Source organism: Hippopotamus amphibius, chromosome 2 (genome assembly GCF_030028045.1).
Source record: "Hippopotamus amphibius kiboko isolate mHipAmp2 chromosome 2, mHipAmp2.hap2, whole genome shotgun sequence".
Classification (NCBI taxonomy): Eukaryota; Metazoa; Chordata; class Mammalia; order Artiodactyla; family Hippopotamidae; genus Hippopotamus; species Hippopotamus amphibius.
Genome location: NC_080187.1, coordinates 99,605,463 through 99,631,719, shown reverse-complemented (window position 1 = coordinate 99,631,719; position 26,257 = coordinate 99,605,463). Strand labels below are relative to the sequence as shown.

General features: G+C 44.0%; 1 protein-coding gene across 4 annotated transcripts in view; it reads left to right on the top strand.

Moving 5' to 3' along the window:
* SMARCA2 (SWI/SNF related, matrix associated, actin dependent regulator of chromatin, subfamily a, member 2) overlaps positions 1-26,257 on the top strand; it is a 181,967-nt gene that overhangs the window by 107,025 nt on the left and 48,685 nt on the right. For all 4 annotated transcript variants that reach the window (XM_057724018.1, XM_057724017.1, XM_057724016.1 and 1 more), the window contains exons 26-27: positions 917-994; positions 6,121-6,339. In XM_057724018.1, the coding sequence (XP_057580001.1) occupies positions 917-994; positions 6,121-6,339 (297 nt within the window). The remainder of the gene's footprint in view (positions 1-916; positions 995-6,120; positions 6,340-26,257) is intronic.

Sequence of the window (26,257 nt, the reverse complement as noted above, 5' to 3'; positions counted from 1 at the left end):
GGCAAGCGGGGGCTATTCTTTCATCGTGGTGCACGGGCTTCTCATTGCAGTGGCTTCTCTTGTGGAGCATGGGTTCTAAGGCACACGGGTTTCAGTAGTTGAGCACGTGGGCTCAGTAGTTGTGGTGCATGGGCTTAGTTGCTCCACGGTATGTGGGATCTTCCTAGACCAGGGATCGAACCCGTGTCCCCTGCATTGGCAGGTGGATTCTCAACCACTGCGCCACCAGGGAAGTCCCTAATGTTTTCATTAAGTAGAGTTTTGTGGGGACTTTGTTATTGATACCTTTTGAGTTGTCATGACCACAGCTCTAATATTAGCATAATAGTGCCCACTGAAGTACATTGATTAAATATATTTTAAAGGCTATGTATTTGCCACACACACACACACACACATGATTTTTATGGTCTTCCTGTGTGCCTAGTCACTAAGTTTCACATACTCATGTTCTTTGTAAGGCTTTGAAAATAAGCATTTATGTTGGGCATAAGGTTAATAGAAGAATTAATGTTAGGCCCTTTCTCATGGGGATTTCCTTATTTAAATCCTGCATCTTCTCTATGAAGGAAATGTCATGTCCAGTTTACAGATGAGGTCATGAGACATTTAGTAACTTGTTCTAAAAGTAAGGGAATCAAGAGACACACCCTCCCTGAGAGAACCAGTATTTCTTAGAGAGTGCACCACGTTTCCTCCCTCAACAGATTTTGCTCTGGGAAGATGGTTGGAATTGGTTGCAAAATAATAACGGCAGGTACTAAACCCAGTGACCCTTCTGTTTTCTTTCTGGCTTGAGAAATGGGGTCCCACGGGTCCGGAGGGCAGGTCCACCGTAATCATCAGTACTTCGCCCCAGTTGTCCAGCCTCTCTTCTGAAGCCTGTTAAATCATCCTGTTTTGTTCTTAACCCCAGGAAGAAGATGAAGTACCTGATGATGAGACTTTGAACCAAATGATCGCTCGACGGGAGGAGGAATTTGATCTTTTTATGGTAATGTTACAGAAAATCGTGGAAACAGACGCTTCATTCCTCTCTCTCCTTTTCTGTTAAACACAAGATGTCTGGGGCCTGTGTGCCCTGGCCGAATTTCATTTGTGATGCCTGGGCCTTTCCTTTAATTCAGAGGCTGCAAACTGGCTGGATTTAGCTTGCAGACATATTTCGTTTGGCCCATGCTGTGTTTTTTAAAAATTTCGAATCTGTTGCCAACACAAAAAGCATTCTGATTTCTGGCATCTCTTGAAAAATGAGCATGGGCAAAATAATACCAGGCCCGCATCTCTCTATGGAAGCGTTTGGCCAGGGCTGAGGAGCAGCTGTGCCCTCAGGACAGGCCATGTGGTCTGCAGCTTACCACAGACACGCTGCCACTTCCAGCTCATTGCTAATCCCAGCCAGCGTCCTTCAGGAAACCTGCCCTGCTCCTCTGGGCAGAGTTCACAGCTATTCCCTAGCTGTCTCCTTAGGGATCCAAACAAATACGCTCCCGGGGGGGTGAAGAAGGGGGAGCAGAGAGCAAGTGAAATGATGCAGTCCTGCCTCTTCCTACTGTTGAAGAGAGCCTGCTTTAAGCAACCTTCCAGATGTGCATCAAGGTGTAGCCTTCACTTAAAGACCAAAATTGGTTGCATTTCACTAGTATAAAGCAGATGCAAAAGAACCTTGACGTTTGACAATTTAACATGCATGGTTTCAGCCTTCACATTCCAGGAGACATAGTCATCTGTAATTTTGCTGAAACCCGAATTTGATTTATGTGCGTGGCCTGCCACAAGGTCAGTAGGGAAGGGAGCAAGCCCCTTGGCTAGTGAGGGAGGCCCTCAGAATTCATATTAGACTGTGTTCTTAAGGCATGTGCTATAGCTGTTTTATTTACCTCTATATCCCCAATGCTCAGAACAGTTTCTGGCACATAGTGGTTGCTTAATAAATGTTTATTGAATGAATGGTGGCATTTGCAACATTTCAGGCCTTGTGAGGGTGGCAGCATAGGTCAGGATGTATAAAGTTGCAAGGCTCCCCCCCAGTATCTTCAGTCATTTTGATCTTTCTACTATTTAGCCTGGTTGTGGAGTAAGTGAGTAAATGTGAACTGTACCTCTGGTGGTCGAATGCTGCAGAACCCCCAAATCAGAGGTCCCAAATTTGAAGCCCCCAGGTCTCAGGCAAGTGATTGGCATGAGTGAAGCAAGTGGACAGGGGTGAGTGGATGGTGGTGAAGGGTGAACGGGAAGGGTGCTTTGTCTTAGGGGGACGGAGCTGCAAGCCCCATGTAGCTAGAAATTCCAAATTTTCAAGAGACGCTAGAAAGCGAGGTTTTTGTATTCAGTCTCCGGATTTCAAAATGTTTGCAACTAAATTCAGGTTTTTATTATTATTTAACACTTCAAGCCAAATAAAATATGACCCTTGGCCAAATATGACCCACAGGGTTTGCAATTTCCACCTCTTTAAGCCTAGACAGTCTGAGAAGGGAGCCCCAGCTGCGTGGAGGCTCACATTATTTTTATGATTTTGTGACTTTTGTCTTGGGAACAGTGATTGTGCTCACACACAGTGATTCAAGATAAAGGACATTTAATTCCTTCTCAGGAAACTTTTCGGTAGCCATGGGACAGACCCCTACTCTGGGATGTGCTCCTTTCCCCCCCTCCTAAATGAACCATCCTGCCCAGCTAAGGCCATTTTGAAGAAAAATAGCTCTACCAGCATGGGCCACATAGGGTGTTCATGAAACCTAAATTTCTGAACGCATACTGTTGATCACCACCTTTATAGATTATTCTCTGAGGAGACTGGAGTTACACATAGGAAATAGACATCTTTTCTCTCCTTGAGGAACTTATTAAAATGCAGATTGCTGGGGAACACCGAGGAGGCAAGAGGCCCTCCGCTTCCTTGGCTGATCACTGATTGGCAATAATTCAGCACCGCTCTAGCCTCAGATACTCTCGAGGCCCTTGGAAGGGATAAGCTGTCTGCCATTATACAAATTAGATTAGGCCCAGAGATGGAGATTTCCATCAGCAGCCCCGAAATAAGAGAAAGAGAGTGCTTCTCTTTTCTGCCCTTCAGGCGGGGTATTTGTAGAAATTGAAAGCCTCCGGGAAAAAAAAATTGGATGTCTGGCCAGGACACAGCCTTCTTTTCATTTGGGAATATCTTACCATGGAAAGAACAGGCTTGGAACAGGTGAAGCTGGTTAGGGAGTACTTTTCTGTAGGCATTTTGACTTTGTGAATGTGGTACTTGTTTCTTAAAGGTTGATTTCTCATTTTTGGATAATACAGATGTTTGGTTTGGTTTGCTTTGGTTTGGTTTGGTTTGCTTAGCGCTGGTTGTTTAAAGTCTTCTAATCAGCCGGCTGCCTTTGGCCAATTCACTATTCATTAGCACTTCCACCAGGGGGCAGGAAATCAAATTGAATACATGCCAGTTCACTCAGATTAAAAAACTGTAGTGAGAAATAAGAATGCGATGTGAGCTAGATTTGGAATTCAAATATTTAAACCCTTTATCCACGATTATTAAAAAAAAGTTAGCTTTCTATAAAATTAACAGACGTATTATTTGATTTTATATCATAGACGTAGTTAAATAGCACACATCAAGCAGATAGTCTCTTTAAAATAAAACCTTTCTTTTGAACATTTTTCTTGTTTTCTCCTAAAAATGTGACTTCAGAAAGTTATCTCTTACACTGATTTTTACCTAAAAGAGATCTTTGACAGGTCAAGATACACATCTGAAACATTTTGCTAACATACACACATGAAGCTTTTCAGCTGCTCTGCTCTCTACAAAGGCAACAGTACTTTTAAAAATAATTGCATTTGTTAGCATAAGGCTATTGGGTCTTAAGACAAACATATTCATGTAGTATCTGAATAATTAATTAGGCTCAGCTGAATATCAACTTCAGCTTTTGTACTGGTCTTCTGCAAGCAGAAATCTCTGGGAAGAGATACACTCATAAGAACTTTACACTTATTAAAAATTGCATCAAAAATTTTTTTTGCATCTTTCCTAAAAGAAAAAAATAAAGCAAGTGCAATTTATTTTCTCTTATATTAGAAGAGGTTTATTTTCTCCATTGTGGACTGATGCATGGCGTAAGTCATTTTACAAGTCTCAGTATAGGAAATGGTAATCATATAACCAGAAACTGAAGTGGCAATATTTTATCATCTCTGGGTAGTGCCTTAACAAAAAATGATTTTTCTTGATAGCTGTCTAATAATAACTATTATGAGGTTACCATGAGAAGCCCCTCTTTAGAGTACACTGTCCACAAGGCATCCTCTGTGAGCTAATTACGAAGGTTTGGTGGATCCCATTCCTGCTGCCAGAACATTAGAAGGCAGGATTGAGAGCAGCCTCTCCAGCTAACTATAGCACATGACAGAGCAGGTCGGCCGCATTTATCTACCAATGGGACTCCACCATGGTCCAAGCCAACCCCATCCTGGGGATATAATGATTTCCAAAAATATTGAAGCATACTTTAAGGAACTTTGAACTTTAAATAGATTCTAGAGGTCGAATTCCAATAGAAATTTCATTTACATTTTGTTACCCGTTTTAGCTCTTAAGAAAAAATTAACATTGAATCCCTGTTTCAGTACGGTAGAACCGAAGGAAGAAAGAGGGAAAAGGTAAATCATTTAATGGTTAATGGTCTATTCGCTTGTAGAAGTGGTCTAGCCAGGGATACATACATAGAACTAATGTATATAGCAATTCAGTGGAGGTTTTATCTGCTTTTTTTAACCATCAAATTGTTTAGTTACAGGTTAAAGGCAAGTATGTGGCACTTAGTTTATTTACTAGGGCACTGGATTTTTAAAAAAAGAAAGCAGGAGGTGGGGACATAGGCATTTTTTTTTTCTTTAAGAACTTTTATTGAGATACAATTGACATACAATAAACTGCATATGGGAAATAGGTATTTTAAAGGCTCTTGAAAGGGAGCCATTTCAGTTATATCAGTGGAGATGATATTACCTTTGAGGTCTGTCACTCTGTGGCATAATATTTGCATAAGAGCTAAGCTTTTTGAAAACTAAAGAATTGAAGGACATTCCTCTCCCAGAGCCCAGGGTGCACTGAAAATTCAATACACTCGTGGCTGACTGACTAATAAACCAGTTATGTGCCCACATGTCCGATTCCGACCAAGGGTGGTTATTTTATAGAGACACTTGGGTGGCCGATCTTTTTTTTCCTGGTTGTTTAATGAAAAGCGTGAACCCTGCTGAGGTAAAGGAAATTTTCTTAATGAACTTTCTCTTTTATATGTTTGAAGAATACTTTTATGCCAGCACAGCAATGAGTTGTATCACCAGGGCTCATGGGTTTTTTTAACTCATTTTTTTTTTAATTGAAGTATAGTTGATTTACATTCTTGTGGCAATTTTCGCTGTAATCATATTTTTTAAATACATCCCCAACTTGAATTTTCTCACTATTGCTTAAGGGGAAGCTTTTGCACCCACATAGACTAAGAAAAGGAATTTTTTAAAGAGGAGTATTTTTTATTAATTAATTAATTTATTGGCTGCATTGGGTCTTCATTGCTGCGCCCGGGCTTTCTCTGGTTGCGGAGAGCAGGGGCTACTCTTTGTTGTCGTGTGCGGGCTTCTCATTGTGGTGGCTTCTCTTGTTGGCAAGGCATGGTCTCTAGGCATGGGGGCTTCAGTAGTTGTGGCGTATAGGCTCAGTAGTTATGGCTCGCTGGCTCTAGAGCACAGGCTCAGTAGCTGTGGGGCACAGGCTTAGTAGCTGTGAGGCATGTGGGATCTTCCTGGCCCAAGGCTCGAACCCATGTCCCCTGCTTTGGCAGGCAGATTCTGAACCACTGCACCACCAGGGAAGCCCTTAAGAGTATTTTTTTTAAGTGCGTAAATAAATTTCAAAGACAGGTACAGGAGCAGGGAAGAGATTTGGGCCTTGGGGGTGAGCTAAAACAAGTCAGCCAGGATACAGAGGCTCCGTGGGAGAAGCTGAAGGGACCCTGCAGCCATAGGAGGTGACATGTGAAAAGACTTCTGTGCTGCACAGTCTACACAGTACAGAATGCCCTTTCCCTTTGGTGACACCTCTGTTCCTCCCGCCAGCGCATGGACATGGACCGGCGGAGGGAGGATGCCCGGAACCCAAAACGCAAGCCCCGCCTGATGGAGGAGGATGAACTGCCCTCCTGGATTATTAAGGATGACGCGGAGGTGGAGCGCCTGACGTGTGAAGAAGAGGAGGAGAAGATCTTCGGGAGGGGGTCTCGCCAGCGCCGGGACGTGGACTACAGCGACGCCCTTACGGAGAAGCAGTGGCTGAGGGTAGGCATGGGTTTCTCGAATTCTTGCTACGTGGAGTGTTGTTAGCTCGGAGAACTCAGGGGCCTGAGGCTGGATCTCTTCGAGGGGGACCAGTTGCCTATAAAAGGGAAGGGTCCCTTGAATATCGATAACGTCATTCTACATTTCAAGGCATGGCCTTGGAAGACAGTGAAGAATTGTTTTGCAAGAGCAGAGTCGGCCGTTGAAACGCAGGGCTGTGGGAGCTACGAGACCCACTAATGTTTTATGACCAACTGCCTGGTCAGGCCTCGCCCTCTCGGAGTTGGAATCAAAATGTGAAAGGGGGCCTTAGAGGACTTTTTAATTGTTCCCCCTGATTTCATGGTCCTTAATCAGAGTTGCACTTTTGCACGTCTTGCAGAGAGAGCGTTCAGGAGAGCAGCCCCTGTGTTGTTTTTTCCTAGAGCCATAGACCATGAGCCCTGGAAGGTACCTTTGTACTCTCTTGGTTTTACAGACAAAGCAGTTGAGGCCCAGAGAGGTTAGGTGATTCTGCAGGATCACACAGCTGGCTGGAAATAACAGAATCTGTGAGTGCTGATGCACTTGGGGGCTCGATTTTAGCTCGATCTGATCCATCGATCACAGATGGGGGCCTGAGACTCAGGTCACTGACCCTTGGAAATGGTATTCTGTAGTTTGGGGGTTTTTTGTCTTTTTGTTTTCTGCTTTGGAAAATGTTGATTTCTCACTTTGACTGTGGAATGATATCTCCTACTGTTGGAGCACAGAAATATCAAAATGCTCCTAGGAGCCAGGTGTGTGAGTGCTGAGGCCAGTGTGAATCCTCCCTTTGAAGGTTTAGCCGTACTTTCCGTTACTGGGAGCAGACTTAGTACCAAGATAGACAGAACAACCTAGGACGTGCATTCCAGGCGGGGCCGGTCAATGCACGCTAGAAATAGTAAGCGTGGTTGGGTGAAAACCAAACAAAATAGGAGCTGTTTTTATGAGCTGTTCATTCTATCGAAAGGAAATATAGTTCTCAAGCTTTGTAAAACATGGATTTTAGGACCCAGGCTGCAAGTAGGTAGATGGGTCGAAAGGCGATGGGGGAAATATTCTGAGATTGGATCTCAAAGGCAGACGGGTCTTGGCACCACTTGAAGTGTGATTTACTCAGGATGTTGTATGATGAGAGAGATGTGACCTAAATTTCGAAAGGAGTGAAGTCTGTGATATCCTGAAAAGAAAGACTAAGAAAGCTTTGCTCATATTTATGGTTGAACAATGGCATATGAAATGTACCTTTTGCGTGATTGTTTTACCGTCACATCCAGATATTCCAGTGGCCTCAGAATACGGTTTTATGAATTTCTTTTGTTTCACTATTGTGAGGTTGTAGTTGTATAATTAAGATCCATTCTGTAATGGGAAGAGTTTTAGTTTAATAGTCATTTCTGAGCTCGGGAAAATTCTTTTCCCTTTCTCTTTTATGTAAGCAATAAGTTAAATACCTGGAATATTATCACAGGAAATGAGACAACAATCTAGGCCAACATTTTAAAGTCAATCTTAAAATATGTATAATCTCCAGACACTGCAAGCAAAATAATATTGTTTCTTGGGCACGAAAGTAGCTGATGTATCCTCTTTTTGTTTTTGTTTTTTTTAAATAATCAGTGGCAAATGCTCTGCAAAAAACAACGTTATGAATCTTAGGAAGTTTTCAAGATTAGAATACCTCATTTTTTCTCTTCTTCATTCAGTTTATATCACTGATGACGCTCTGTGCTACTGCACAGTAGAAACTCAGTGAATGCTTGTGAAGATGAAATGATAACCTTATTAGAGAACAGTAGAAAATGACGAATTTACCAGTAATGTTAAGGTAGTGTTTGTGTATCTAGTAGACTTCCTTTTTTTCCTACATGGTATTTCTTCACCGGAGTCCCATCCTTTTGTCTATAACATGCATATCTAAAAATGGAAAACTAGTTTTACAAGACTATGCTATACTGCGTTCATAATTTTCACCTTAAGGCACCTTGCAAGATACCGAGTCACCCAAAAAGCTCCAAACTGTTCTCAGTAGAGCTTGATTGTAATGTATCTTTTTGTAATCCAGTCTTGTGGAAACTGTGTGTCCATATTTGGTATGAGCTGGTAACTTGCTGTTCACCAGTCCACGCGATGAACACAGATGACTTGTGGCCTAAGCATTCAAAATGGATGCTTACGGTCATTTGTTTTCTTGTTCACCAGCAGCAGTCCTGTTTAATATCAGCCTGTTAAGCTTTTTTTTATACAGTAAAGTTTTAATCAAGGGGTTCTGATGGGCCTGGACGTGCAGAGATAGTCTCCCCTGGCCGGTGACTGAACACATTGGACGAACCTAGGCGGCGCAGCCTTGAAAGGGAATTTGGCAAGGACTGTTGTGTAAGAAATGCTGTAACAGGGCTAAAATAATTCTCCTTTCTCCTGGCAATGTTGTACAAAGCCGGCTTGGCAGAGGCTTCGAAGATACATAGAATCCCGGAGTTGGAAGGCAGCTGAATGGAACAGCTCTCCATCCCGTGCTTAAAGTGCATTCTCTGTGGCGCCCGTGCCAAGAGGCTGGTCATCGGTAGAGGAGACACTCCTCCCTTGGTCTGCACAGCCTCTCCGGTGGTCAGCCCTGACCGTCAGTTCTTCCTTCCTTCGAATGGGATCCTCTTTCCTTGTAGCTGCTCCTTGCTGGTCCTGACTCTGTCCCCTGGAGTGAACAGAACAATGTATTTTCTGTCTTTAGCGTCTCCTCCCACTGGATAAGGCATTTGAGGACTCATCTGCAGCTGGAATGAACTCCCCTCCCCCCTCTCTCTTCTGAACGTCCCTCATCCTTCAGGGCCTGCCTCAGTGGCCACCACTTCTGGGATGGCTTCACAAATAAACACTAAGTGCATGTTCCCCTGCGCTCTTGCCTTTCTTGGCCTGTGCTTCTACCACAGCTCAGATCCAGCTTCTTACTATTCTTGGTAGTTGCCAACATTACCCGCTGTCCCGACTCGCTGATATACTGGATCTTTCAGGACTTTTGTATGCAGATAGCAAGAGCCCGTTGATTGCCAAAGCGAAATAGCACCAGACTGACGTGTAAGAGTGTAGCCTCAGGTAATATGCACTTCTGCGACGGATGGACCTAAACATGGGCCTGTCCAAAAAAGCAAATTAGAGGGACTTCCCTGGTGGCCCAGTGGTTAAGAATCCGCCTGCCAATGCAGGGGACGTTGATTGGTTCAATCCCTGCTCCAGGAAGATCCCACATGCTGTGGAGCAACTAAGCTGGTGCGCCACAGCTGTTGAGCCCTTGTGCCGCAACTACTGAAGCCCACGTGCCTAGAGCCTGTGCTCCGCAGCAAGAGAAGCCACCGCAATGCCTGTGCACCACAATGAAGAGTAGCCTCCGCTCGCCTCAGCTAGAGAAAGCCCGTGTGCAGCAGCAAAGACCTGATACGGCCAATAAATAAATAAATAAATAAAAATGTAAACAAACAAAACAAAAAAACCCCAGAAAGCAAGTAGAATTTTATTTCTCACATAGAAGTCCAAGGCGGGTGTTTCTGGTTGGTGGGGGCAACTGTTCTCCACGTGGCCATTCAGGGATTCAGGCTGCAGAGCCTCTGTGAGGCTTAGTCAGCCCCATCCCAGTGAGCTGCAAGTGGGGAACACAGCATGGAGTAGGGTGTGTTGAGTTCTGAGGGCCAGGCCTGAATGGTTCTGTCACTTCCGCTCACATCCCATTGCCCAGAACTCAGTCACGTGGCCACGTTCGCTGTGAGGGCAACTGGGAAATGTGGTCTGGCTGTGAGCCCAGGAAGGTAAGATTTTGTTGAACACTTAGGTTGCATTTAAGTGCTGTGGCCAGTTTCTTTGACAATTTTATTCATGTCATCACAAAAGGATTTTATTTTATAATCATAGTATGCTAAAAATTCCCACAATGTCCTTTAGACAATCTGTTGAGTTGGAAGATTTAAAAAATTTTTCTGTATTCATGTTACTTTAAATGAAGATGATCACAGTTTCAAACAACAGCTCAGTTTTCTTTCTTTTTTTTTTAAGGTTTTTAAAGTTGTTTTGAAATCCCTGTTTCCATTGAGGAAACCTCAACTTCTCTGGTGTTCACCAGTCTCAAGTGAACTTCAGCTTTTGAGGACAGTCATTTCAACATCCATGCCCTCTATGGGCTGTTCCTGACCTCTCCTAGGGGCTCCTTCCCAAGGGCAGGTGCCCTGTCCGGTGGATCTCTGCGTGACTCAGTGCAGGACTACTGGTCTGTCCTGTCCCTGGGGGTCTTGACACGCAGCTAGTCCCACCTTATTCTTTTTGGTGTCTTTGATGAAATGTGCTGTTAACGTCTGGCCAGAATCTCCAGTGGGCAGCTTCCCTGCAGTCTGAAGTCTCATGAGGACTCCCAGCTTCTCTGGCTTCTCAGCGCTCTCAGCTCTTTTGTGCCCTAGCTGGGAATCTGCAGACTCGGTTGCTTTCTACCCATGGTGCTAGAACAGGCAGGAGCATCCAGCCTCTTTCTGCAGAAATCACTGTCTCACCACCAGGGGGTTGTCAAGCCCCAAGCCGCCAGAATCTGATGGTGGGGTAGGTCAGGGAGCTCTTTAAAACAAGCAGTACAAAAATGTCTCACTTTTGCAGATTCTGTCAACGTCTCTGACCGTATGAACACACAGTGAAGGACCCTCCCAGACCCTCGGGAGGGGCTTGTAAAGTGAGAGTCCTAAAGCTCACACTTCATGACCTGCATAGTAAATCTACCTCCGGGCATGTTTACAGCCTCATTCCTCTTGCTCTCTCCACCCCCCTCCCCCCTCAGATATATACCATGTTTGGAGACTGAAGGGTGAGTATTCCGTTTCAGCCCCAGCTTGGTGTAATGGAATTCAGTCCTGGCACGAACTACCTGGAGCTAGACCCCACACGTTAAAGGGCTCAGTCCCCAACAAGTCTGGGCTTATTTCAGATGCCAGCCACACTTTGGGGGGTCCCAGGGCCACCTGCACTGCTGACTGAAGGGCTCTAAATTCAGGGGTTCTCATGACCCCCTCAGGTTCAGCAATTTGCTACAGTGAATCACAAAAGCAGAAAAGCACTACTGGTGATTCCAGTTTTATCATGAAAGATACAAATCAGGAGGACCAAGAGAATGAAGAGGCATATAGGATGATCTCTGGGAGGGGGCACAGTCTCCTGCCCGCTCCTCATGGAATCAGGGGCATTCCCCTCCTGGCACATCAGTGTGGTCATAACCAGAGAGCACCCCTGAGCTTTGGTGTGCAGAGATATTATCGGGGTCGCATCCCCATGGGTGGGGTTGGCTCAACGGCTTATAAATCCTACCGGTAGCAATATCCTCAGGGCTGACCTCTTACCTCTCTTCCTTTTTTTTTTTTAATAAATTTATTTATTTATGTATTGGCTTCATTAGGTCTTCGTTGCTGTGTGTGGGCTTTCTCTGCTTTCTCTAGTTGTAGCGAGCGAGGGCTACTCTTCAATGCAGTGCGCTGGCTTCTCATTGCCATGGCTTCTCTTGTTGCAGAGCACGGGCTCTAGGCACGCAGGCGTCAGTAGTTGTGGCACATGGACTCAATAGTTGTGGCACGCAGGCTCTAGAGCGCAGGCTCAGTACTTGTGGTGCACGGGCTTAGTTGCTCCACGGCACATGGGATCTTCCCGGGCCAGGAATTGAACCCGTGTGCCCTGCGTTGGCAGGCGGATTCTTAACCACTGCGCCTCCAGGGAAGCCCCTACCTTTCTTCCTTTTAACTCCCCCTCTCTCCAGGGCAGAAGGCTCCTACCCTGCCTTCCTGCCATATAGCAACTTGCCATACACACGTGGCCTGGCCACGGTGCCCGTCACTGTGGCTGAGCAGTTCTAGGGATCCCCACCCACCAGGCTTACCTCCTTTGGAATTGAGGGAACTCCTCTCCATCAAGGAAGCCCGACTGAGACTGCTGTCTGATGGTAGACTCGCAAATCTTTTTTTGGAAGTCAGTGGGGTCATTCTGGCTTTTTTTTTTCTTTTTTCTTTTTGTCTTTGCATACCAACTTTATCCTAATCCTCCTGAAGGCAATAGGTGGCTCCCCTGAACAGGGAATGGTCCCTTTAGGAAGTGTGGAAGAGAATGCTAACGTGGTTTTAAAAGTATTATGTCCATTAACATTTTATAGCTTTCCCATGGGGCACCCAAGGTGATAACAGTGCTCTGTTATGTAGTGTGTGTGTGTGTGTGTGTGTGTGTGTTTGCACATAACCAGTAATTGGCTCATGTTGATAATTTCTTGGGAAAAAAATCTTTATTTCTGTGTGAGAGCAGGCATTCGTACCCCTAAACTGGCAGACATCTGATGAGCCCAGTGGGCCAGGTGTTTTTGGTGTAACTTCAGCCATGTGTGCACGGGCTGTGCTGTTTCTAGTATTATAATCATGATTGAGGCAGGAGCTCTGTAAAACTGGGGTGTCTGTAAAGCTCCACAGCGGGCGGAGGGTGAATTCCGGAATGCCTGGTTTTTCCATTCTTCCTGTTCCTTTGGTCCTTCTGCCAACTTAAGAATCCTTCCCTTCCTAAGCATTTAGTGACATCCCAGAATGTATGTAATTGCCGAGTGAGTGACTTGTGCCCTACAGCACTGGAAGATAATTGGAATGCAATCTAAATTATGTGCTCTGTATAATATTTAATTGCCAGCCTGACGGAGAGAACGAACTTTGGAGTATGCTTTTGTTTCACAGTTGATCTGATGTCTCTAAACTGTAATTTGGAAAGGTTCTTATTTGCTGGTGTGGTCCTTACCTATGAATGTGAGGATGCTTCTTTGGGTTTTATAAGCTCCTGGTGATGGTATAAGCTCTGTTTCTATAATGCCCTGTACGGTTGGGCCCCAAACCATGTTACGTAAATGATAGGGATAAAACTCACTTCCTCAGATCTTCAAATCTCACGACAGAGAGACAGCTAGCTTTAGAAGCCCCAGGGTTTCTGGGGGGACCTTGAGGAAAGGCAGCACAGAGCACCATTTCTCCCCTCAACCAGTCTGTCCCCAGATAAGAGGTTGAGTTTCCCATAATTTCGGTGCCTGAAAGACATCTCCATAAGTAGATCTCCTGACCACAAAAAAGGATTTGGGGGGTTTCCCCTTCCCACAGCTCAACGTGGAGACAACAGAGTAGGAGACTCTTGGACCACATCATCGCAGAGACAACAGTAAAGTAACACGTGACACCTCTCAGTGGCGTTGACCTGTGTGTCTCGAAAAGCTACGTAACCCCAGCTGCAAACACAGGATGAGATCCCTTAGTCAACGTTCCATTACAAGCAGCCTGTGCTAAACCCAATGCAGGTGGCTGGGGGGGCGGGGGAAGGCAGAGAAATCCACAAGAGTTAGTCACAGAGAACTGGAAAGAGTACCCAGAGAGTTTAAAGAAGTTGGGATTTGAAACAAAATACTTGAAATTCTGTTGAAATGCACAATGAGAAATAATAGAGTATTTCCTTATCTACACGAAGAGAATTTTTCTCTCTCTAGAAATCTTTGAAACAGGATAATGTCTTCTCGGTTTGGGCCGGATTAAGTATGGGATGATCCAGCCTGAAATCGGACAGGGGCCGGGATCTCCTAGCTGTCATCACAGCTGAGAGCGTCAGTGATGCTGCGAGATGTCCTTTTCTCCCAAAGGGCCTTATTGTATACTGGCAAAGTTTGGGGGGGATCCTTTATCTAAAGTATAATGTGCATGATAGCTTGCTGCTCCTCTTTTGTTTTGTCACTTTGTGTCATCTTTTCTTGCATTTTGTTAAAAGACATAAGAATTCATTTTCTTTTTCTTTTACCGAATGGCATTTTTTTGGTTTTCCAATTGGGTCATCAGATTTACTGGGGCAAAATGGCTAGCACGCTGCATTTCCGTTTTTATACACAAGGGAGAGCTAAGGCCCTAGAAGATGGATTTGGGTTTTGCCAAATTCAAGGTGCTTCAGCACTTTAGGGAGGAAGTACTGAACGAATTAAAGGTGGTCAGAGTTGTGAATTGTTTGGGGGACACGTTTGACAGTAGTAAGAAAATTTCGATAATTTTCTATACTTTTTATTTCATTCTTAAATCCATTGGCTAGATTGTTTTCATAGCAATTGGACCTGATATGTTCCCTTTGGTCAAAATTCAGTAGGGTCAGTTTAATAGAAGAAAGTATACTCAGAGGGCCAACTAAAATACTAAGTATTAAAGGCTGAGAAGTGGGAGAGACTTGTTTCAATTGATTTTGAAAACTGTGATGCCTGGAAATTCTAGTCTCAAATTTTCAACCATTTGAAATCAGGATTCAGCTCTGAAATCTAACTCATACACTGAAAGTGACCATGGGAAATTGGATCTGGCTTACAGATACTAAGGAGCCCAAAGAAGTTCACATTATCTTCAACCACTGCATAGAAATAGATGGTTTTAGAAATATGACTGCTTGCTTTTCTGAATCAAGATTTGTTTTTTGTCCTATTCTTTTTTGCTTTTTTATCAATAAAGCTACGAAAATAATTTTTTTAATTAATTTTTTTAAGATTTAGTTTATTATTTATTATTTTATTTTTGGCTGTGTTGGGTCTTCATTGCCGCACACAGGCTTTCTCCAGTTGCGGAGAGCGGGGGCTACTCTTTTTTGCAGTGTATGGGTTTCTCGTGATGTCTGCTCTTATGGAACACGGGCTCTAGGCCCAGAGGCTTCAGTAGTTGTGGCGTGTGGGCTCAATAGTTGTGGCATGTGGGCTCTAGAGCACATGCTCAATAGTTGTGGCACACGGGCTTAGTTGCTCTGCAGCATGTGGGATCTTCCTGGCCCAGGGACTGAACCCATGTCCCCTGCATTGGTAGGCGGATTCTTAACTACTGCGTCACTATGGAAGCCCCTAATTTATTTATTTTTGACAAATAAAAGGTGTATGTACTTAAGGTGTATTGTGATGTTTTGATATAGGTGTACATTGTGAAATGACTTCATTCTCCCAGTGAGGGTCAGGGAGGGTACAGTTTTTTTTTAAGAAGCTAGAGACAGAGTAGGGGACTTTACTGTCACGGTGCTTATGTATGGGTGGGTGTCAGAACTATGTCTTTGATGTCTATCTCTCAAGGAAGTTTAGGATTGTGGTTAAGAGATTAAAACCTTAGAATCTGATGAACCAGGGTTCAAATCCCAGTCCCACCTATTTTGCTCTGTGACTTTGGATGCTTAAAGTGTACCCTCTCGTAGCTCCATTGTAGAATGGGGAAAATAATAGCTCATTCTTCATAGAATTTTCTGAAATTTAATTATGTGTAACATAGAACCAGGTCTATCAGGATTACCAAAAAATTAGCTATTAAGGAAAAAGTGTTAAATTATTTCAGAGAAAATCTAGGTGATAAGAAAAGAAGAAAGAAGATAGTTCTGTTGTGTGTCTCAAAGGCAAGATTTGGGGTGACATAAGAAAAATGAAAGGGTGGGAGAAAGAGGCTCGCGTCCTCATTCATTGGTGGGATTAAGGAGGGTGATACGTTTCCTTGCTGGGTATGTTATGGGACATGCCCACAGGCTTATTCACCTCAAGCCCGCCAACCTGTGCTCACTCAGCTATAAATTCTCTGGATTCTGGTGTTCCACGTAACCCTCCGTGGCTGCAGAAAGACCACAGGACTGGCAGTCAGGAAGCTGGTGTGCGGGTCCCAGCCCTGCTGCCAGCTAGGTTACGTGATCTGGGTCAGGCCTCTTGGTCGGGGTGGAGTTGCATGCTCTTTAATGTGCCGGCCCCCTCCACCTACCCACAGACAACCTCTGAAATCACGTGAAGCTGCTTTCCTTTTCCTCCTTACTGTGCTTTTCCTGGTGATCACCTCTTCTTTCTGATCAGTGGGTCCAGTGATGGAGGCTGTTAGAAAGCACGTTCCATTCAGCGCCCATTTCTTGAACGTGGCGGAGGTCGCGTTCCACGTGCTGCGTGCACGGGGAGAGCGGTGCTCATCGCCAGGCTTGTGGCTGCCCCGCCCCCGCCTCGTTAGCGCAATGAACAGCCAGATTTGAGAGATGCTATTAGAGATAATATTGCACACTTAGCCACCTTAAAGAGCTCGTCAAGAGCAGGTCTCCAAGTGTACACAGATGGGAATTAATAGAGATTAGAACAGATTGTGAGACGAACTAACGGGAAGGGCTTTTAACTGTTCAGGAAGTCAGCAGAGTTTAAACAACATGCATCCTCCTTCATGTCAGACTTTTAGTGTCCTGTCTCCGGGGGTGTCATTTATGATTTCCCTCCTCCCATCCTCAGGCTCTGGAGGACGTACAGGCAGCTGCTCTTTGGCACACGGTACAGCCTCCAGACACGGTTGGCAACGGCGTTCATCTCCTGGCTGTTTCTGGGAGACACACGCCTCCCTAACAGCCACACCTCTGCTCCTTGGGGTGTCTCCCCACCCTGCTTGGCCTCCAGTGGAGGAGAAATACAACAGTGCATCCGCCATCCACCCGGACAAAAGAAAAAGGGATTTGGGGATTTAGGTGCCAATAATAAGTCGAAGGAAGTGTGTGACTTTTGCAGATTGCCGGTATTTTAGAGGATAGCTTTCCTCTTTGTTCAGAACAGTTCAGGTGGCTACTCAGAGAGGTCAGAGGGTACTTTCCAAAGCAAATAGAAGCTCTGATGACCCCCTACCCCCAGCCCCACTCCCCACATCTACCCTTCCAGGAGCCTCCCTCAAGTATAATTGAATCCAAGCACTTTAACACAGTCTCCAAGGCCGTGGCCATCTGGCCTCTGCCTGGCCCTTGAATCTCATCTTCTCTTGCTCTCTGGGTAGCTGCCACACCGGACTGGGTTGTCTTTCTGGTCCCGTGCACTTCCAGGAAGGCTCCTTCCCAGATTGTCACATGCTTGTCTCCTTGTCCTAATGGTCTCTTTCCAGACAGACCCTCCCTGACTACCCTAGCTGAAAGAGCCAGGCCCTGCTGGTAACTGCCAAGTAACCTATGTTAATTTTCTTCCTGGCCCTTGCCATCATCTAAAGATTATCTCAGGGACTTCCCTGGTGGTCCGCTGGTAAAGAATCCACCTTCCAATGCAGGGGATGTGGGTTCGATCCCTGGTCAAGGGAACTAAGATCCCACATGCCGTGGGACAACTAAGCCCACGTGCCACAACTACCTAGCTCACACGCCTCAGCTAGACAGCCTGCGTGCCGCAAACTACAGAACCCGCGCGCTCTGGAGCCTGCATGCCACAACTAGAGAAGAGAAAACCCACACTCCACAACCAGAGAGAAACCTGTGCGCTACAACGAAAGATCCCACACGCCTCAACAAAAATCCAGCGTGCTGCAAGTAAGACCTGACGCAGCCAAAAATTAATTAAAAAATAAATAAAAAAAATAAAGGTTAGCTCATTGGCATCTTCCACTGGTACTAAGCTCCAGGAGAGCCAGAGTCTTCGCCTGTCTGGTCCACTAACTTATCCCAGCACTAGGGCAGTACCTCACACATAGTGAACACTCCATAAATATTTGTGAATAAGTGAGTGTACCAGCCAGAGAGGAGGGGCAGGAGAGGGATTCGGTTACACTTCATGTCCTTTTGGTTAAGTCAGTGGAATCCTGTGTTGTTGTTGTCTACCAATACCAATCAAGGTGGAAGTTACTGGCATTCTTTCCCATTAGAGTCACGGTCTGTATATTCATGTAAAGATTTCTTACCAAAAAGAATTCTAAAGGTGTGCAGTCTTGACATACATGCTCTCGAGCTTTTCAAGATTTTGAAGGCTCTGTTCTCATTTCAGAACACACTGATGAAGACTATTCAAATATGCATAAAAAATGCAACCATTGCTTCAACCCAGCTACTCCTTGGAAATTCTCATAGATTTTACAACAGCTGTCTCCTAGCTTAAACCCTCATTTCTTTTTCAGCAGAAACCAGATTAATATATCTAATCTCACTCAAAATGAAAAGGCAAAAAAGAAAGTACTGAATTAATTGGGTTTTCATTTCTATTTTTGTACAAGAGAGTCTCCAACAGAGAACGTTGATTTTAAGTATAAGACCATGTACCTTTCAGATGGCTTCCTTTCTTATTTTCTATGAAAGAGTGTTGAATTGTCAGAATCGTGAGAAATTGTAGACGGGACCATGAGACTTTGCTCCAGGCAAAGCTTGATTCTAGTCTTGCCACTCCTACTGAAATCCCATATGTAAGGTCTCCATGGTCATAGTCCATAGTAAAAAGTATATTCCTAAAGCACGACGCTGTTGTTTTAGAAATATCTTTTCCTTGGACCTTGTAGAATATTTTCCAAAGATTATTTTAAATGGCATCCTTAAAACTTCAGCTTTACAGAGGCTGCCAGTGGTTTTGTTCTTCTCATCCATAGTTTGCTTCTCCTAACTTAGTGGAAGGACAGGCCTCAAGCATCAGGATATCAGGGCTCTGGTTCCAAATGTGCTGTTTTGTTGGGTGACATCTTGGCTATGTCGCTTCATCTCCCTGGGACTGTTTCCTTCTCTGTACCTTGGAGTCGTGACGTGAGAGATGGGGATGAGGAAGAGAGCACAGCCCCTCTCTCCTGCCTGCCCTTCTTTCACTTTATCTTTGGTGGCCCGAGAGGGGACTATGTGAGTTTGCCCTGGTCTGGCTCTAACTGAGACTCAACCCTCAGGAACTAAAACTCAGAGGGGTATGGGTGAGATTTTTCTCCTTGTTCTTAGCCAGGCTTTCTCTCAAAAATGCAGGCTGACAAGGGGTTCTATAGCCTGTTGATGGACTCAGTACATGATCTAGTGCACAGGACGAACTGGCTGTTGGTAGCCTTTGGAGAGTTGAGCTGAGTCCTGTGTGCTGATAGTATAGGATGGACAGCACACGAGCGTGGTAGAGCTGGTGAAGGGAATATCTACCTGCCACCAGGAGCTACTTTCTCTTTCTCCGCTCAGGTAGTTGGGGGCTTCAGCAGTCCTGTACACACCAAGACCAAGAATTCTGTAGTACTTTGTCATCAAGAAGAAACTACCCACCTTGCCATTATTTTTAAATCCCTGTACCAAGCAGAGTACATAACAGCTGCTAAATTGATCTGTTCTGTTCATTGAAACAGATCTTCTCTTCACCAAATTATCAAGACCAAATCTGTTTGCATTTACTTTAATTAAAAAAGAATACACTAATGTCATGGGATATTATTGGAAGGTCTGGGAAGGATATTGTGGCCTCGAACAGACTACAGTGTCAACATTCCAGGGGAATCCCTGGCCTGAACATGTGTTTTGCAAAAGAATTAACAAACCCAGTGTAGGGGTTTTGTTTGGCAACATTTTATCATGTTACAGGAATCTAGTGAATGACTGTTTATTAGTGCTTTTATGAGTTGTATCTCTGCATTTTTATAGTCAGCTCCCAAAACACCTGGAGCTTAATATTTTTAAAGAAAAGTCAAGTTTAAAGTAAAGTTTGTTTGGAGGGATTTCCTCCATCATAAAAGCATAATGAGAAATATGGAAGATGGAGGGAAAAAAATAGAATCACCTATAATCTCATTGACCTTCACATACCCAAGCTGGGAAAGGAGCCAAGTAAAATCACAGACAGGGATTACTTTGGTGCCATTACGTTCAGGATTATTTTTAACCTGTTATGAGGCTTGGCTCTTCTATAGCAGTTTCAGTAAATCCCAACCCATGACGCCCATCAGGCCCCAGCCTGTTGTTCCTAGTATTTGCATACCTTTCTAGTCAGTCTTAAGAACACCCTGTTTTCCTGGGCACCCGCTGCCAAAGGACTGGCTTTTCTTTTTTCTTTTTTTTTAAGAGCCATTAAGGCACATGTGGGGGCATGCCTTCCCACACCAGAAGAGCCATCTTTGCTACTTGTAAACAGGGCTTTTATGTCTCCACTTCAAGTTTCACAGGCTGTTTCCTCCTCTCTTTTAACGATAGCTTTTTGACTTCACCAAAAAACCATTAGAACTCAATGATAAGTGAATTCAGTAAAGTGACGGTACAAAAAAACTAGTATACAAAAATCAGTTGTGTTCCTATACACCAACCACAAATTATCAGAAAGAGAAATTAAGAAAACAGTCCCCTTTAGAATGGTATCAAAAATAATAAAATACCTAGGAGTAAATTTAACCAAAGAAGTAAAAGACCTGTGCACTGAAAACTATATGTCAGTGGTGAAATAAATTGAAGAAGATTCAAAGAAATGGAACGCTATTTCATGCTCATGGGTTAGAAGAATTAATAATGTTCAAATGTCCATATTACCTAAAGCAAAATACAGATTCAAAGCAATTCTTATTGATTCCAATGACATTTTTTTCACAGAAATAGAACAAACAATCCTAAAATTTTTATGGAACCACAAAAGACCCTGAATAGCCAAAGTAATCTTGAGAAAGAAGAACAAATCTGGTGGTATCACTCTCCCCAATTTCAAACTATATCACAAAGCTATAGTAATCAAAATGTTATGGTATTGGCATAAAAACATATACAGATCAGTGAAACAGAATAAAGAACCCAGAGATAAACCCATGCACAGATGGCCAATTAATTTACAACTATGGAGGCAAGAATATACAATGGGAAAAGGGAGGTCTCTTCAATAAATGGTGTTGGGAAAACTGGACAGCAAAGAAAAAGAATAAAACAAGACCACTGTCTTACACTATACACAAAAATTAACTCCAAATGGATCAAAGACTTGAATGTAAGATCTGACACAATAAAACCCCTAGAAACCCCTAGGTAGTAAGCCACTTGACATCAGTCTTGGTGATGAATTTTGTATCTGACTCCAAAAGAAAAAGCAACAAAAACAAAAATACACAAATGGAACTACATCAAACTAAGAAGCTTCTGCACAGCAAAGGAAACCAACAGAATGAAAAGACAACCTACTGAATAAGAGAAAATATGTGCAAATTATATACCCAGCAAGGAAGGGGTCAATATCCAAAATATATAAAGAACTTACAAAAATAGCAAAAAAACAAACAAAAAAACCCCAAACAATCTGATTAAGAAATAGGCAGAGGATCTGAATAGACATTTTTCCAAAAAAGACATACAGGTGGCCAATAGACATATGAAAAGATGCTCAGCATCACTCATCATAAAGGAAATGCAAATCAAAACCACGAGGTCACTTCTACCTGTTAGAATGGCTGTTCTCAGAAAGACAGGAAATAACAAGTGTCGGTGAGGATTTGGAGAAGAGGGGACCTTCCTGCTGGTCGGAATGTTAACTGGTGCAGCCACTATGGAAACCATATGGAGGTTCCTCAAGAAATTAAAAATAAAACTACCATATGATCTAGCCATTCCACTTCTGGGTGCGTATCCAAAGGAAACAAAATCACTGTCTTGAAAAGATTTATGCACTCTCGCGTTCATTGCAGCATTATTTACTACAGCCAAGACATGGGAACAACCTATGTGTCCATCAATGGATGAAGGATAAAGAAAATGTAGTGTATATATGCAATGGAATTCTACTCAGCCATAAAAAGGAAAAAAAGAAATCTTGCCATTTTCAGCAACAGGGATGGACCTTGAGGGAATTATACTGCATGAAATAAATCAGACAGAGAAGGACATACCATATGATTTCATTTATACGTGGAATTCAAAAACAGTACAAATGAACAAACAAAACCAAAATCGTGGATTCAGAGAACAGAATGGTGGATGCCAGAAGGGAGGAAGGTCAGGGAGTAGGCAAGAATGGGTGAAGGGAGGCAAGAGGTACAAACTTCCAGTTATAAAATAACTAAGTCATAGGGATGGAACATGCAGTGTGGTGAATGTAGTCAGCAGTATTGTAGAGCATACTTGAAAGTTACCAAGAGAGTAAATCCTGAAATTTCACTTTGTGCGGTGATGGACGGTCACAGGACTTATTGTGGTGATTGTCTGGCAAGGTATAAAGATGTTGGATCATCATATGATACACCTGAAACCTATATAATGTTGTATGTCAGTTGTACCACAATAAAATTTTTTTTAAAATAAAGGTAACTTTTTGCCTCTCTCCTGTTATATAGTTGGGGCTTTTTTACTGTCATAAAGTCGGTTCATATCACACCATACCCCTTCCCAGGACTGAATCCTTAATCCAAGTTCATTCCTGTAAAATTTTCAAGACTTGTCTTGAGCCAGATCAGACCCTTTCTCTCAGTTTCTGTACATCCTCTCCCTTCTCTGTACCAGACAGTGCTAGGCTGGATACTGTAGATGCACATCACAGTTTAATTCTCTTACAGATTTGGAATAGATATTATTTCTTCCATTTTACAGGTGAGGAACTAAGCCTCATAGGCCTGGAGGATGGTTTTGGGATTTAACATTTAGTACATAGCATTTAGTATATTTTTTAATATTGAATGTTGATTATATTACCTTTTAGATTTTGAAAATGCACATCAGTGCATGTCTGTGGAAGTATGGGGTTTGGTAAAAGACAAATCACATTCCGGTTCACAGCCCCTTTGCCCACTCAATCTACCTCCTCCTGGCCTGTTATTTCGGCCACTGTTGAAAAGGTGCGGGAGCTCAGGTCAGATCTGCAACAGGTGACTCTCTTAATGACCCTGGGAGGACTTGCCACTCGAGAACGTCAAGACAGCCTCCTGGTCTGGATGTGAGACACACCTCGTGAAGGCGGTTAGCCCGGCCACTCCTCAAGAAAGGCCTCCTTTGTGGACTTCCTTCTACCCAGCAGCAGGCTCTGGGGGCTTTGGGGGACTCAGGTCAGTTTCTCTACCCTTCCTGTTGCCCTGTTTCTAGGGAGGCCAGAGCCCCTCCCTTTCTCCTCCTTACCTGTTCACCTGAGTTGCCCACACAGCTCTGCCTCTGAGCTAATAAGCAAGGGGAGTTGGTCTGCATCATCAGTCCAGCCTAGAGAGTCCTTTCTGCCATTGGGATCGAATATCTTATTTAAACCATTTAACTCCCAAAGCTGCAGCAAGACAGAAGACTGTATAATTACCAGTTAAAATAGAGGTGGTTTAAAGAGTGGACTGCAGAAGGGCAAACAGAACACAAAAATCTTCATTTTGCCCCATTTATCTGGTTTAGTTGAATTCACTGTATAATCCTGTAGCCTTTCCTTGAACAGTAATCTTTTAAGCCGACCTTAGAATGTACTTCCCTGGTAAACCCTGTCATTTGGAGAAAGCAGAAGAGTAAACAATAAAGACAATTTTATTTCAACAAGATTTTGGGGTCCCACTGGTGAGCAAGGCATCAGTATAATGCCTTGAGAGGCTATTTTTTTTTTATTAAAGTGACTTTTAAAAAATTCCCAAGGAGATTTCAGACCTATAAGGGATGCAGACATATTTTAAGACAAAGCCAAAACTCATACCAAGCAGATTTAAATAGGGAACAAAAGTACTGGTAATATACTGTGAAAGTACAGGGGAAGAGAGATCAGGGTCCATGGTAGGAATGAAATGGCATGATTTGGGTAGGAGAGAGGGATCAAGAGGAGCGGGGTGTCGGTCTGCAGGAACCGCAAAGAGGCGTGGAAGTGTGGCACATGTTACTGTGACCCTGCGCGTTGGGAGCAGAGAGTTTTTGTAGGGACAGGAGTCCCTATAAGAGAAAAACTCGGGTGGCGGCTATGCATGACCAAAGAATCTGGGCTTTATTCTCTTCCATGGAAAGAATGGGAGCCTGAACATCTCGGAATTCTGAGAATGAGTGCCCTGTCCCTGCTTTTAAATGGAGAGAAGGTAACCATTTGCATTATAAAGGATGAATTTAAAGGGCCCGAGAGAGGGTGAGGGAAACCCCTAAGGGGGACCATTATATCTGACCCTGTGAAGGGAAGACCAGAACAAGGGCAAGGACACGATTGCTGATCAGCTGTTTTAGAGGTAACTGGTGAGTGACAGGACGTGGAGTATGTTAAGGGAAACTGGTGATTTTAAAGGTTTCTAGCCTGGATAGTTGAGGGTGGGGGTGGGGAGTGCTGCTGCTCTGCAGTGAAACAGAAGGATCCAGAAGAGAAATACTCGTCCTGTTGGAAGAAAAGAGATGGATGTCATTGGGGACTTTTGCTAGGGTATTGGACATCCTGATTGGTAACTCCAAAGGGAAGGCCAGGCAAGAGAGAGAATTTTTGAAACCGAGTGGCTTGAGGTCACACTTGAAGTCAGGGGCTGTTTGGATCTCCACAGAAGATTCTGCATCCAGAATAGGGGACTGGACTCCTCACAGGTGCCAGCTGTCAATAGTTAGGGGCTGCTCAGAACGCAGTCAGCACACAGAGGATTGTGAGGCTGTGTCCAGGCTGCTCGGCCGAAGGCACCCCCATCCAGCAGCCTTCATGGGGTGCGTCTCATAACCCCTCTAGGAAGGCAGCTTGGAAGTTCCCCCAGCAGCAAGTCCTCCCGGGCTCATTAAGAGACATCTCACCTGATGAGGACATCAGACTTATTAGTGATGCCTGCTGTGTACCCAGAAGGGGTGACTGGCCACAACTGACTGCAGATTTAAAATCAGTGAGAATGAAAAAGAAGAGTGCCTAAGGAAAACTTGGGGAATCTTTTTTTAAGGGAAGGAAAATGTGGTGGAAAAAAGGTAGGAAATCCCAAGACCGGAGCGTTAAAGGAAGGAGAGATTTTAAGTAAAGAGCAGTGGGAGAGAAAGTAAATAGGCTTTAGAGGAGATTAATAGATACGGGATATAGGAAGCTTTGGGCAACTTTTGAAAAATATCAGTGTCCTGGTTGCTAAAGGAATTTTACTGTGTGACCAGGGAGTAGATTTTTCAGGATCGAGGACTCTGAAGTTGATGGTAAAGGGAAGGTGAGACGTGGGATGGTGACTAGAGGGTGATGTAGGGAAGAGAGGGACTGACGCTAGAGTTGATACCTGTACCTGAGGGTTAACATAGACGTCTCTAGAACTGATACACTTGAATTCAATTGTAGTATTCAGTAAGCTGGTAGACACCCAGGAGCAGTGTTCCCAGGGAGCCCTGTCTAAAAGTTGAGTTTGTGTTCAATTATCCTTATACTCCCTAGCTTTTCCATCCTAGGACGGTGCTAGATGCTGTAGGGAAACTGAAAAAAATAAGGCATGGTCTCTAAGGGGAAAAACAAACAAACAAACAGACTTTTCACAGCTGGGGAAGGTCCTGAGTAGTGGGTGGATCATTGAGGCCGGGCAGCAACCTTGGGTACGAGGGTTTGGGGAAGACACTGCAGGTGAGGAGCGTGAGAAATCACAGAGAGGGGAAGAAGCATGGCGTGCTCTGGGGAGGGACCGGGCTCGTGATCCTGTTGTTCTCCACGTGTTCACACACCAGGAAATAAGGCAGGTCAGAAGGGGGAAGATCAGGTCCTGGAGATCCCAAGCCTCCAGGTGGGAGATGGATTCGCTGAGGAAAACTGAAGAACGTGACTAGGGCAGGCACGTGATGAAAGAGGTATTTAAGATCTGACCAGTGGGGTGTAGCCCATAACGACGCAGGAAATACTCAGAACGGAGCTATTACATCTCTGTGCAGGGGAGTAAAGGACTGGGTGACAAAAAAGAACAAGCAAGCTAATAGGACTTTCCTTGTGACCCTATTCCAAAAAGAAAAACACCAGCAGAAGCCACCTTAACCGAAATAATCAGAACCAGTAGCCGGTCTGTCAATGAAAGTATTAGTTAAGGTGAGAAAATGATGCATGCATCACTTGTATGTAGATGAAAACTTTAACAGAAAACATAAGGTATATCTGTTTGCCACATTTGTGATATAAGGCTGGGGTTTCCTCTGAGTCTGCTTTCTAGAATCCTGTAGTTTATCTTGCGTGAATAACACACATTATGTATCACTTAAGATTTCCAGTGTTGCTGTTTTTAGAGTGAGAAGCTTTTTAAAAAAAATTTTT